The sequence below is a fragment of the Vanessa cardui genome, chromosome 6 (genome assembly GCF_905220365.1).
Source record: "Vanessa cardui chromosome 6, ilVanCard2.1, whole genome shotgun sequence".
NCBI lineage: Eukaryota > Metazoa > Arthropoda > Insecta > Lepidoptera > Nymphalidae > Vanessa > Vanessa cardui.
Window position 1 is genome coordinate 8,344,487 of NC_061128.1, and position 15,354 is coordinate 8,359,840.

At 31.6% G+C, this 15,354-nt stretch overlaps 1 protein-coding gene across 1 annotated transcript in view; it reads left to right on the forward strand.

The window, feature by feature from the left end:
- LOC124530755 overlaps nt 1-13,385 on the forward strand; it is a 58,309-nt gene extending 44,924 nt beyond the window's left edge. The window contains exons 3-7 of the mRNA XM_047105022.1: nt 3,880-4,088; nt 4,803-4,938; nt 11,124-11,257; nt 11,750-12,167; nt 12,311-13,385. Coding sequence (XP_046960978.1) covers nt 3,880-4,088; nt 4,803-4,938; nt 11,124-11,257; nt 11,750-12,167; nt 12,311-12,372 — 959 coding nt within the window. The 3' untranslated portion in view covers nt 12,373-13,385. The remainder of the gene's footprint in view (nt 1-3,879; nt 4,089-4,802; nt 4,939-11,123; nt 11,258-11,749; nt 12,168-12,310) is intronic.
- The last annotated feature ends 1,969 nt before the right edge of the window (nt 13,386-15,354 follow it).

Consider the following 15,354-nt stretch of genomic DNA (forward strand, 5'->3'; position numbering starts at 1 on the left):
AATTTGTATACTAAATAAAATTATAATGTTGTTGTTAAATGTCGTAATATCTGAACAGAATATCATGTATTCGTATATATCTAAAAATTCATATCATTTAAACTAACACAACTTTATTATATTGAAAACTAGTGTAACGAAATATACGTTATAAATATTCCAGGATATACATGTGAAAATAGTATTACCATATTCTTTATGAATTTTCGTATATACTTACAATTACTGTTGTAAGTTCATATTTTATTTACAGATTAATTTATACCATGGTATTTAGACTCGATTTTGATAAACATCGGAACTAAATGTAAAATAAAAAAATTGTGTTCGTATTTTCCATACAGGCAATTTCTCAATATATATATATTTATATATATTGTTCTGCAAAAAATCAACTATTTACCTACAATGCGCCGACGTTCTTGTCTGTACATGGGTTTGGCCGTACATTTAATTTATTCCCTTTGTTTTGGAAGTAAGCCACATAGTCGTATTGGCAATGAAGGTAGCTAATCAAAAAATCGTTTCAATTTTTCTTGTTCATATGCAACAAAAAACTGTCATTTATAAAAATCATCTTTAACAAAAGGAACATTTTCAAAATAATCTTACCACGGTGCTTGGTACAAAATTTTAATTATTTTCATGGATTATGATAGTATGGGTATCTACTATAGGTATTGTCTGCACCCAAATCATTCGCTTGTTCGCGACGCTCAACGATCGCTTGTCTCCAATCACCATTACGAGCACTTTCTAAATTTCTGTTTTTATTCCAGATTTTAAGCATGCTATATATGAAATAACGATAGTGCAAGCGCAGCTGTTTTCATCTCGCTATAAGCTTTCTATTCGTTATTTCGCGATTGGTAGCGGTAACGTAAAAATAGTGAAAAGTAAAAATTTAGAAAATTCATGTTTAAATCTTTAAAAATAACTATATCTAGTATTTTCCGTAAACTTTTCAGAATTTTGAGAACCAAATATTTACCCTAAATTTTTATTCATTTATTTACTATAATATAGGGACTATTGCTTTAAAATTTTGAAACTGAGATATTATTTTCGAAATATGAAGTTGCAAAGGCATCTTGTTACACTACTTAGTTTAGCAGACGTTATTATATATCTGCGCCTGAATACACAATTTCCTCTCTATATTTTAAAATATATATCGAATGCAAAGACGCAATCTATATGCACCTTATAAATTTCTAGTAAGGATAGAAAAATGAGACGGATCAGCCTCATTCAATGCGATAACTTTTGTAAGTGTAGAATTGCGCAATATTAACGACGCGATATTATCACCAAAATCCCAGTAAAAATCTCAGACATTATAGAGAGTTTATCTCAGAACCTCTTTGGTTCTCGCCATTTGCTGAGCGCCAGTGCTACCAACGAATCTTCGCTGTTTCTTTCGGGTAATGCGAAATTTTGCAAAGACTACATGGGATACGCTAGCAGCTTCAAAGGTAGCTTTCTCATCGCGGATAGGATCTGTAGATATTATTTCTCTTCTTTTAACATCTGTTACTCAAGGTATTGTTAATTCCACATAACTTGAAGACCTTTTTTTCAATATTAACTTTGTGCATGCGTGTGCGTGCAAGCATGTCCTATTTCGAGAGAATGTGAAAAGGATGAAAATTTCCGTCTTTAGAATCAGTTAATAAAAACACATTATTTTCGAACGATTCGGGAAGTAACATGTATCACGTTTTCAATTTTGTTCAGTTGTATTACAGTTTTATAATCAATTACATCAAAACATATTACATATAAACATCATTTAATTTATAGTATTTGCCTGATAACGTTTATATTTACAACAGAAATCACAGTAAATTTCCTCATGTTACATGACATATGTACAACAAAGAAACAGTATTTAAACAGTAACTACATAGTAGATACAACCAATTCGTTTCTCGAAAATTCAGGCCAATTTTAGTGAACCACACGTTGTAACCTTAGAGATAAAACGTTTCTGAAGCTCGGATTAAAAAGCTGTTGCTGTATCTACGCAAAACTCTGCATAAACTAAGCTCAGAATAATTTCAACATTTATACTTGATAAGTTGAAATTCGAAACAAACTTGTCGTAAAAATGATATTTAATCCTTATTTTAAGAGACATGAATTTTTAAAAATGTTTTATGCTCTCCAGTAGGATTTTCGAAATACGTCAATTATACTTACTAACGTCGATTTTATATATTTCATTTGGTTTATCCTTGAATGGAATTGAGCTTAGTCGCACTAATTAAACAATACCCAAAATAATCCTCAAAGAATTAAGATTAAGAGTTTAATAAAGATTGTTCATGTTTTTAAAGAGTTCTATCGTTTAATTCTAATCTGAGTTATAAGTATTTTTATAACAATATTTTATAACAATATACCCTTATTGGAAAGCAAATCAAATTAATGGAAATCAGCAATTCTATGCCATCAAAATAGGACAAAGAAAAAGCATTTACCACTTTGCATCTATGTAATATGAATTACTTTTGTTTTGTTTTTACCTAAGAAGTAACAGACGGGCTAGTAAATACTAGAATAATGAACATTTACTAATCTCATTCTTAAATTTATCTACCGGTTGAATACAATTAATTAAGATGGCAAAATTCATCTCTCACAGTAGAATTTTCGACAATTTGCTTGGGTTACAGTGCTAAGGCCAAGACAGCGTGTTCTGATTTATGCCATAGCAAGCAAATGTTTCTCTGTTTGTGACTATCTCTTGATAGAGATATGAGCGTTAGATGTACTAAGCACCAGACACGCCCGTTCACGGTAGTAAAACGGTAATGAACGGATGTTACTAAGAGTTGCGGAAACTTTCGCTTTGTATGTGAGTGTTCATAGTTCGGGGTATCATATGAGCACGAAATGTCTCCCTTGCAGTAAAATACTCGTTTTTTATGATAATCTTTTAGACATTAACATTACATACATAAATTATATTGTAACATATATATGATATCTTTTGAAAGATATTTATGTATCTTCAAATGTAGCAACTCACAGGCATTAGATGGATAATTTGTTCTGCTTATCGTAGTGACTTACGACCCTTAGGGATTTGTTTTATGCTTGTTAAGGTTATAAGCCAAAAGCTTTTTGCTTAGTGTTTTGGGTAATGTTTAGCGATTTATTAAGCAGGGCGTATTATTTAAAATTATGATAGCCATTTTAGAAAAGCTATCGAATTACACAAATAAATATTATGTACAATTATATGATGCTATTATAATCACAACATTGTGAAAATACATGCGTTTAATGCATTATTTATATAAACCTTACTTTACCGCGGTGGGGGATCTATTCAACTTCAGTCCACTTATGTGGAGTCGAATAGTACAGGCTCTTAGCCTACAAGAGACCACATGGCGGTCGCTATATAGGCATGAGTTACGAAAATAGCTGGCTCTTATATAAATGTAAAAGCAAGTTATTTAAGGCTTTTATTCAGTGTTTGCTATTTCACCCTCGACTTTATGGATGATTAAGTTTTAGACTTCATTCCTTTTATCTTATTGAGGGATTTTTGGGCTATTTTGATTTCATTTTATGCTTGATTATTTTAAATGTTCCTAGAAAATACTAGAGTTCCATATAAGATTTTAAATTAACATGGTTATTTTTATAATTAAAGTTATTAATTTCGGGATATTTACCATGTTTTTTATTACGAATGTCTTGTTCACGAGACTGAACAAGTCGTTCGTAATAAAAAAATAAAAAACATGGTCCAAACAAAACAACAAACTCCACCGAAAAAAAATAAAAAACATGGTAAATATCTTTAATACTACAGTTCCAATTTCAAATTCGTCTTAATCACAAAGTATTTTCTCTCTTCTAAAGGAGTTCGAGGTCTACACAATTTGGAGATTAACGTACCGAGCGCCGTTTTAGTGGGAGAGACAGTAACTCTGGAATGTACCTGGCAGTTGGAAGACGAAGAAACGTTGTATAGTGTGAAGTGGTACCGAGGAAGAGAAGAATTCTATCGATATATACCAAAGGAATTACCTCATACAAGAGTTTTTCCCCTACCAGGAATTGAAGTTGATGTAAGTATTTAATATTTTTGTATTATAAAACGTTAATTAAATAAAAAGAAGATTTACAAAAATAATAGTCTCATTTTTGTAAATTTTTGCCAGTATTTTTGCAAAAATAATTTAAATTATATTCATTAATTGATATCGAATATTGTTGATTAAATTGAAGATTGAGTATTATTTTATGGATCCTTGTTGAAATTTAGGTAACAAAATCTGTATAGGTTTTGTAATTAATTATTGCATACAGCTTTATCTATATAATTTTAAACATTTATTTCATCATTTGAACTACACTATTTGAACTAGATACATATTAATTTGATTTGGTGCAAAATTAATTATAACTTCAATCATCGCCCAAATATAGTTTAATGTTTTAGATGAAATAACTACTTTCGATGTTTAAAAAAAAATCCGTTTGCTATAAAATAATTAATCGGGAAGCGGTTTTTAAAACTGAATATAAAATTGAAAAATATTACATTAAATAACTAATTTTAGACATATTTAATAATTACGCAAGGATACATATAAACTTTGCTTAGCGATGACGTGATGTGTGATTAAATACTAGTTTCCTTTTTCTCTCATCATTGGTTTGAAATTGGAATGAAAAAGACAAAACATTGTGTAATCAACCCATACAACATTAATAGATAAAGCCTTTAGTGAGTAAGTCAGTGAGTAATGAATATGAACATTATGGTAATAAATTGCTAGATATCGCGGTCAGGAGCAAGGCGGGTAGTCCTGCAAGAGGCGACACCGGCTATGGCGGGTCGTTTCCGCTGCGAAGTGTCGGCGGACGCTCCCACCTTCCACACGGAAATACGCTCCGCACCGCTAGATGTAGTCGGTGAGTATAAATAAGATATGAATTTGGATAATAACATTCGAATAAACGCGTGCAATAGACTTTTAGTAATTGTATATTTACACTTTCAGTTATTTTGGCGTGATTGCCGTATCTGTTTTAGTGGCTAGTGCATAAAATCCCTTATCCCGAGTTCTTCCCGAGATCTAGGGGTTGAAGGTCGGCATGTTATTATATCAATACGTTATTTTTGTTAAAGAAGTGGGTTAATAATCTAGGTCTGAAACGTGTTTTCAGAAACGAATTTATGAAAATAAAAATATCTTGATTGTGATGTCTTTACAAAAATATGACATTTACATATATATGACTTTCATTGGAAATGTGACGTACATATTACAAGAATTAGTATAGTTTTATTGTTAGTTAGTTTTAGAATATATTGTAAACCGAGTAAACCGAACAAACAAAACCTAACCTAACCTATAATTATTTTGATGGATAATGTATACGCAATTAGAAACATAAACCCAACAACATTGAGAATTATTAAATTACAAAATAAAAAATATTACGAAGGTTTTTGTCGTAAAGGATATAATACTAATCTTCTTAGATAACATGCCTTGGGAATGAAACGATCGTCTCCAGGCCGTTTAAAAGAATTATGAATAATGGATTTGTAAATACAATTATTGGAAAAAAATGTATATAAAAAACAAATTTCACTGTTTTTTTTACCAGTTCTTCTTAAGTCTATAGTGTTTCTTTCACATTCGGTAAAAAAGCCGGGGTTCTGTAAATTGACAGAATTTATACTCCTCTGCCTTAGAAAGCTGTTATTCCTGTGCTTGAACTCTTTTCGGTCGTATCGTGCCATCAAATCAGATTATGAAACTGTAGAAATATTGAATGTTCTTGTTTTTACGAACACATTTGTACACTGTTTAATATGACATGTATTACATATTTTATATACCCAACTATTACAGTGCAAACTCTATTGAGCAAAACCGCCATAGAGAATGTTACCGCTAGTTTGCAAAAATAAATTAATAACTAATAAATGTTTTGGGCAAATCATTTGCTATTTAATAATCCCTTAAATTGAATGTATACCGTATACCTATCTATAAGAATATATAAATGAACTTATATGAATATCCAAACATTGCTTTGCAAAATATCGCCCGTGTTCTCCCTGACAATGTTTGCTAGAGGATGTTCATGATAGAAGATAAATACAAATAGTCGGAGAAGCCAAAATAAATTTGAATTTGTAGCAAAACAACATGTATTTCTGTAGTTTAATTCACGAAAGTTTTGACAGAATTATACTGAGTATAATTTAGAGCTATCATGCGATATAGGAAATAAATCCTGTAGTGTGGTTCTTTCTCTGAATTACTATTGTTTATCAGAAATAAGGCCATTTTTATTGGATTCCATTTTATTGGTAGTTGATTGAGTGAAAATCTATTTTATTCGATTAAATTTAATGTCTGAACTAAAAAAAAATTTAAAAAAATGTAGAAAGGCAAATGATAATAATTGAATAACATCAACCACAAAGAGACAAGAGTTATATTACATATTTTTTTAAAGAAGGTATTATTTTGATAGATTTGAAATGGTTCTTATAAACTTTTTACAGTACCGATTTAATTTATATGTTTAAAAGATCACTCACCTCATACATATTTAACAAATCCTGTCCGCTGGCATAGCGGTATAGCGGTGAGAGGTATCAGAGGGTACCGTACGGTGTCGTGGACGTGGATACGCTTCGGCAAGTCTCTGCACGGCAACCAATCCGCCGAAAAAGACTAGGGAGGAGGAAACAACATTGCGCATACCTTCTCCTTCTACCTCCATAGGCACTGCAGGGACTAGGGAGGTTCTCAGTATCCCAAAAATTCCCCCTAGAAATTGGAGACCCGCATAGGCGGGTCAACTGTCACGGCATGTACGGTAGCATGCGAAAGCAATCCCTGATGTGGCGCCCATAGAAAAGACAGAGAGCATACCACTAGGTTTTTAATGGGTATTCAGATGTACTGGGCTTGGGCACTGGCAAGTCCCACATACCACCACTACAATCCCACACCAGTTCTTGAAGGGGGAAACGCGTAACGCATTTATCCAGGAAGATAAAAAAGAGCTATTTACCAAAAAATTAACCACTTGTATATTTCCCTTCCCCGTAAACCTTTAGGGAGAAAATTAGTTTAAGAATATTTAGTTTTTACTTTCTTTCTAGTTTTTAGTTAATCTAAAAAGTCTGAATACGAATCATACTTCTTTGTATTCAAATATGCAAATTTCCTTGTTGAGGAAAATATTTCCTCACCCTCAAAGTAATAGATGAATACTAAATCCTGAACTCGCGACCTAGTTGATAAATTAGGGGATATTAATTTAAGTTAATTCAAGACCCGTGAAAGCCCAATGGACGAAATTTGTAGGTATTAACAGATTCACAGAATATAAAGTCCTCATAAATCATACTAATTACACATGTACTATTAATCCACAAAAAAAGTATTTAAATAATATCGTTCGCAATTGTAAGTAATAGATACAAAAATAACTCATATAATGAAGTTGTGATTCAAAAGATATATAGTGTATTTTATCAAGTTAATCGAAGAGAAAATCTTCGGTCCGGCCGTTTATTTCGCGAACGTTAGAAAAACTACAAAGAAAAGGTATATCTAACTCAGTTTGACAGATTTGTAGATCTTGAAAATGTCGACGGCAAAGTTTTCGATAGCGTATTATATTTAATAGATAAATCATATTGGCCACTTTTACGTTTGAAAATGAAGTGAATCCTTATTAACACAAATATTAAATGAGTATATTGTGCCGAAAGGAATTAAAATATATTTAAAAAATATATGAATTAATGTTGTCCAGAAATAATCTAGCGAACTGCATAGGGCGTATCATATAAATAGCAAAGTGTTTAAGCAAAACGAAGTGCACTCCTTACATCCTTATTGTCATGAATATGAGACTTAAAATTCCAATGCCGCGAGACATTAATCGGCCGCAGGACTTGCGACTTCCAATTTCCAAAGGAATGTATCCGCTACCGATCGCTAATGGGAACGGAACTGTTAATTCCTTATTCTGCAGCGCCGTTTGATAGCCTGAGCTTGGCCAGATCTGCAAAACGATGTCACGCAGAAAGCGGAAGAGCTACCATGTCTGGTCTGACGCATAGCCGTGATATTTCGGCACCACGTAGACTACTCTGATACGTTTGGTTGAGCTTCCCTGTATCGGCTTTATTCCTCTGACCATATAGGAATTAGAGGGCTCGATTTGTAGACCATCAAGGCCTCTCTGAGCTGCTTGATTCCTTAGTTTACATATTATGTAATCAGTATCTACAAGCGTTTCAATGTTGCAGATGTCTATAGGTGATGGAAGTTACACTATTAGGTACGACTTCTGCCAGTGTGCCCCCTAAGCCATTAAAAAGTATGAACGTATCATATTCGATTAAAAAGTTTAATTGGAATATCATTGATTGGAGTTTAATACTGGCTCATTAAAATTGTTAAAATCCCTTTTTATAGTTGAAATAACCGAGTTAAAAGGGATATCAATAATTGTATACTATAATAATTACAATAAAAATAAAGACATAATACGATCATAAATAAATAAACTATATAGAACTAGCTCTAGTCGGAAACCTGAAACTCATTGTAAATTTATGTCTGTTAAAACAATTAAGTGATTTATATAGACAAGAAGTCGGACAGCTAGTATCTAACTGCAACAGCCAGGATCTAATTCACCGAGAACTACAACTTAATATGAAACTACAGATTTGTATTAATTACTTTTGCTCGTATTTAATAACTAAATAAATCATTAAGAAACAGTTCACTTGGAAACTCAATTTCTAGAGCCGAAAAATCTTCAATAATATAAATTAAGTGGACTGGCCAAAGCGTGCGAAATATCTTGAGGCTGTAAAGTGAGTGCCGCCCCTCACTGCGTCTTATTCTGCCTTTGTCTGTCAAAAGCGCGACCTTAATATTGTTTACAATGCAAAATGAATAATAATACAATAGCAATAGATAAACAAAGATGTTTTCTTTTTCTCATCTAGTTATTTTATTTTCGGTAACAAATTATTATAAAAGCTTGTAAAGAGGGTTTGAAGCATTATTTTGTCCTGCTATTGTGAATATGATTAGAAGTATAAGAGTAAGATGGATGAACTATATTATAATTATTTCTAATTATTAGTTTGATTAATTGTCTGAAATTAAAGTTGTCCTATTTTATTTGTCGCAACTAAAACAACAAGTTGATGAAAGACTGCGTGCGTTCATTTCGTTTTATTGGTCGTCCGTGAATTTATGAAATCTTAGGTTGCGTACGTAGTGTAATAGTAAAAACAAAATTCAATGCTCATTCACGTCGAAGATATTTACAATGTTTGTTTATACCGCCGCGCCGTATTCTAGACGCTGAGTACAATGCGGCGAAAGGAATGTAAACGGACGTGCCGAACATAGGTTTGCTCCGCATTACTTCGTTGCAATAAAATTCACCTGCCAATATAAATCGATTGAATAAAGCCAAAGAAATAAAACTCATTTCGATATGTTAGCGATATTGGACTTGTTTTCCGTACGATTTCCCATCGTTTTCTTACGTAACGTGTTATTATATATTTCACGACTTATACGATGCAGAATAATATATTTTTTACAAAATAACAAACGAAAACTAAAGGTCTTTTAAAAAGGCAAATAACTTTAAATTATACATTCGTATGTAAGACATTAACAAAACAAATTTTAAATCAACCAAATAAAATCTGTCCTTGATAATTGTTAATATTTATTACTTTCTCAAATTTACCCCAAAGTAAGTTAGGTTCAAGCAGACCGTATTGGCTCAGAAACCGATGAAGATCGATGGTTTCATTATGTAACTCCCTATCCTAGATACGACGCTTTAAACTTAGTAAGACCTTCAACTTGATAGATTAGTTTTACAAACTTAAAAAGATATGTTAGGTTTTATTTAAGCAAGATCGACAATAGCCCTCTTTAATAAATAAGAAAACATTTATGAGTTACAAAGTTACGACAGTGTACATGATACGTGTATTTCATTATTATATTTTCTCACTGATTAAATTTGATGCGAGCTTAAAAAATAAAGGTTCTCTAGAGACAACCTGAATGTGATTGTACACGCTTGATTAAACGGTAACAGTGTTACCGTGTTGCGAAAATATAGCAATAAGAGTTTTTACAACTCCAACATGAAATTAGAACGGTTGAAATTACGAAAAAATATGAAATGAAAATTTATTTTTCGACCTACTTTAAATTTTAATTAAAACGCATATGCCAATTTTTATTAAATTATATTTGAAAGCAAAAAGGATTTCCTGCCTAAGGTTCGCGTTTAAAAAAAAATACATTTCAAAATGCAATTTCATAAAGTGATAAATACTATTTTACTATAATATACATACAAAGGTATTAAACGAGGATATTATCAGTTTTTTAACAACTGATAATATCCTCGTTTTAACAGGAAATCGATGCTTTGCTGATAGTACTTGCACCGCTAGACTAATTGCACTAGCGTGTGATATGATAATTTATTTGTAATAAAAAAGTGTTAACCTGAATATTAATGTATTCTGTGAAAAAAAAAATGTGCTGAATATATTTTTATCTCTTTTAATGTAATATTGGAAAATAGACTAATAAATGGGAAACTTGGGTAGTTGGTGATAGATTGCCCGCTGAGGTGCCGTAAAACGCTTCTATTATTATGAACTTTTGGAGCATCATGCTAGACTAAGCTACAAACCTTATCCATAAAAAGAATGGAGGTTTTAACTGAATTAAAGCAGTGTCACATTATTATTAGGTTTCTACTGTTATTTTACTCACTTTTCAAAACAAAACACTGCGAAACAAGTTGTTATTGGTTCGCCGTAGAATAATATATCCAGGCGGGCTGGCACAAAACATTACCACGACGTAAGCTTCCTTACCACAGCTTCCATATCCAACTAGCAAGTGTATTTTTAATCGAATCTATTAATTTTATTTTTGTTTTTACATATTCCCAATCGTATACATAAGAAACAAGTATCACGTGACGTGCATGAAATGATTATTTAGTCAGTATATTTATACTTGGTATCAAAATTCAATAAAATATATTTCTTGCAGAGTCTCCGGAGTGGGGTCCTAAACTAGTATCGGATCGATCGTGGTACGGGGTCGGATCGACACTACGAGCCACCTGTGCTTCACCACCCGCGCACCCTTCAGCGAATCTTACATTTGCACTTAATGGTCTAGAAGTAAGCCCTTTTTATTCAGATAAAATATTTAACATTTAACAAAGTAAAAGAAAGAATTATTTGTAAAATAAATAAATAGCATTTATATGATTAATAAAGCATCCATTTTAATCTCTTCTCATATTCAAATATGAACATGAGAGTATATGTATATTAAGTACAAATATTTACTTTTCATAATATATTATATATTTATTTAATAATACAAGTAAAGACAAAAAGACAAAAACATGCGCTTAATAAATGTCCAGTCTAGAGATGCCAATACAAGGTTCGCAGAACAATGAAGCTGTACTTCCCTACTTCGCTTTGACGGCGCCATAGTTTTTTCTGCCCACTGCGTAGGCGAGTCATTAATCACAAAGCAGCGCCAAGCAACATTAGCTTTTAGCGAACTAGCCATTATCTATCTCAGAGAACAATATCTCGTACAAGTAATTCATCCTGCCGGAACTTATAATTTCCTTATTAAATTTTATTTTTCCGTCTTAGATCGACATGGAATCATTTGTGCACGAGTTACCGGATTGGTTTAAATGGGATCCTCCGTCGAAATCAGAAACGACTACGACGGATCAGCCCGATGACGATATCAATTTCAACATATTTCACGACGAAAGTAATATTCAGTATCTGGATGAGTCTTACATAAGTCTTCATAAAGAAGAAATCAGACGGCCCCAAAAGGAAGATAAGAAGATCGTATTTGAAAGATCGGGACCTGACAATAGATTGCCATCAGTAGGCGAAGTTTTATTTGTCGTTCGCAACGAGGCATTCGTACGAGGTAGTCTGAGATTGACCTGCATAGCAAGTATATACAACCTGTATGCGGCACGCGCCGAACTAATTTTCGATATGGAGCAGCCAGAAGTTGCTTCGGTGTTGGGCGTCCGTAATAGTGCTATAGGTAAGTGTTATTGAATTGAACAAACTTTGCTATGTAAATTTATCCTCTCGTCACATAATATAGGCAACTAAATTACATTATAAGCTACTTCAGGGCTTATATTTGAAACGTATAAAATATATCTGACATTCAATTTGTTTCAGGTTCAAATGGCGTTTGGCGATTTACATCTTTTATACCTTTACTTTTGTATAACATTCGGTAGTTCTATAAAAGTTAATTTAATTTAACTCAAAGCTAAAGCATAACGGATAATCATTTTCAACATTCATATTGTACAAAATCATGTAACATATCGTTAGGTAACTTTAGACACTGTTGTCTTAAGATTTCATTGAAAAAAATGTAAATAAAATTAGTTTTAGGTCTACATGGCCAAAATAAATATAATACACTAAAAGATGAATTAGGAAATGACCTATTATATAAAAAAGTAGGTGCCTAAGTAAAATGTGATGTACAATTTATATAGTATATATTATATGGATTGTTTTTATTTAACAACAAAATACGATTGTCACTTTATCCCTGTAAGCTAAGTTAAATTTTAGAAACGATAAAACAAATCTATACCTACCGTTTGTTTAATTTTAGCAAAATCTAATAAATGGGTTACCTATCTTAGGCACGTAACCTTGTTAAAGACTGATTACTTATTTATAAATTCAAATGTTTGGAGAGTGTTAAGTTTACCCTGTTTGCATTTATTCTAATAATAAATTAAAGATATATTATATATTTTACAGGTTATTTTTAGGCTAAATGAAATCGTGCATTACAGAAATTCTTTTTTAAAAAAGATTTTTCGTAATACTCAAAGAAGAGGAATATATTATCTAAGATCTCTTGCACACACATGCATAACCTCAATGCAGAACCATATGCATATAAGAAAATGTAGGCTAATGATAGTTTTTCCATGTCACGTGTAAACGGTAGCAGTTTGTCTCAACTTTGAACGTTTCCTATAAGCGTGTGTGTGTACATATAACTTTTTAAATCCCACGTGTGTTTGATATCTGAACAAATTGTTCTTATACGCCGTATTGTTATGTAAATAATAATACCGACCTTGTGAGGAGATTTCAATTAATTTAGGCGACTTAGATAAAGCCATAAATGGAAATACCTATATTGGCAAATTGTGAGACCTTTTGACGAACTTCTAACTGTAAAATTTATCTCGAGAATATTTCATTGTACATAAAAAACAGAATGTATTGAAAATTATTGATAATAGAATAAAAATGTTGGTAATTGCTATTGTTTCATTTTATAGAACCTCCTTAATTCAATTATTCAGAAGTAAATAATAAAATAGTAATGAAAAATAATTAAATATATTTATTAAAATATTGATATTTACACTACAAGAATATAATGTTACCTTCAATGTACGGGCAATGACATTTTCGATTGACGGACTAAACATATAAAGATAATAATTAGAAGACAACTTCTTCTGACCGGTAATATCGGTTACTTATTAATAATAATATGTGGTACATGTTTCACTTTCACGTAATTGATAAAATAGTACAAATAACATATCGTATTTCTTTGGTACTGTAGTATAAATATTAGTAAAAATAACAGCGTAATATTCCCTAGGAGAAGTTCCCTGTAAGCCTCAATCAATCATAGCCGCGGGTCGAGTACACAATAAACAGAAAATCTAGCTATTATTCTTAAGGGGAATAACATTTATTGAGCACTTATACTGTACAAATTAGATTATTCAACGTCGAATTAGACGTGACGCATGACTTTGCTCAGTATCTCAACAATAATTTATCCATAATATAATGTAGTAGAGGATAACTTTATCAAAACGGACATATACACATCATTACATTTATATATACCATTTTCGTACGTCTAGTCAAACTTATGTATATTGGTTCATTTACTCATTGGCTGGCAAGGCCCTGTCATGGGTACATTTTACGAATTTATCCACCATTCGCTACTAATATTTACAATAATCATCACATATTATATTGTCATTGGATTCCAGTATAAAATAAACAAAGATTTTATAAAATAAAATGAAATATTTCTTTACATTTTATTAGAAATATAATTAGCTAACACAAGATATACAAAAGTTTAACATGCTAACGAATCTTGGTAAATTAAAATAAATCCATATATTCCATTAGGTATTATTTGAACTTTGTCGTTACAAACATGAAATACGCCTTACATTTCAGATTTGCATTGGTTCACACGAATGCTACAACGACGATTCTCCGTATCTATTAAATCGTACAGGCATTGCTTCAGAACATGAATAATCACTTACAATTGAACACAATTATATGGTAAAGAGGTGACCCAGTAGAATACGTTAATCTTAATCTGTGATTGCGGGTCTATATTCAAAGCAACATTGAGTTTTCATAGGAAATATTTATCTTTATAAATCATCTCAGGCTCAGCGATAATAGAAGCACATTAAAACTGCATGTACATGAAATTCTAAACTGTGAGTCCGAGTATTTTATTTTATAAACCTTGTATGCCCATATAAAAAAATATATCACCTAATTGCCTCTACTGGTGAGAGAAGAGCAAGTTAATTTCTACCTCATAATCGGAATTGCGATTCAGCTGGAATATGGTGCTAACAATCAAAATTCCATGCATATGATTTATATAGTAATGTATATTGTACTTGTAACAAGGAAGAAGGAAGAAAAATAATTTATTGCAAAAAAATAAAAGCTAAACGGAAAGTTAAATACGCATTAATTTATTCGATTTTGCGTGTACAAAGGCGGCTTCATTGCTTAAAGCAATACCATAAATATGAAATCAAGGCAGTGGAATTACTGTATTAGGTATATATGCAGTACCTACATATTTAATATATAAAATAGGATTGATGTGGTTACAAATAAAATCAAATCAAATGTACTTTATTCAAGTAAACTTTACAAAATAGCATTTTTGAGTTGTGAATATTTCAACTCTACCACAATTTCGGATCATCAGGTCATTTAAAGCAAGCCGGATTTACTAATTGTATTGAGGTTGGTGTCTACAATTGTTTTACTTGATCGGTCCTGCATTGGACAAAGGCCTCAATCCAAGCATCTAAAACCAAAAAGTATAATTGCTATAAATATTAGGATTTATTGATAAATTTTATTGTGTATGTCATTTCCGGTATCTTATATAAATG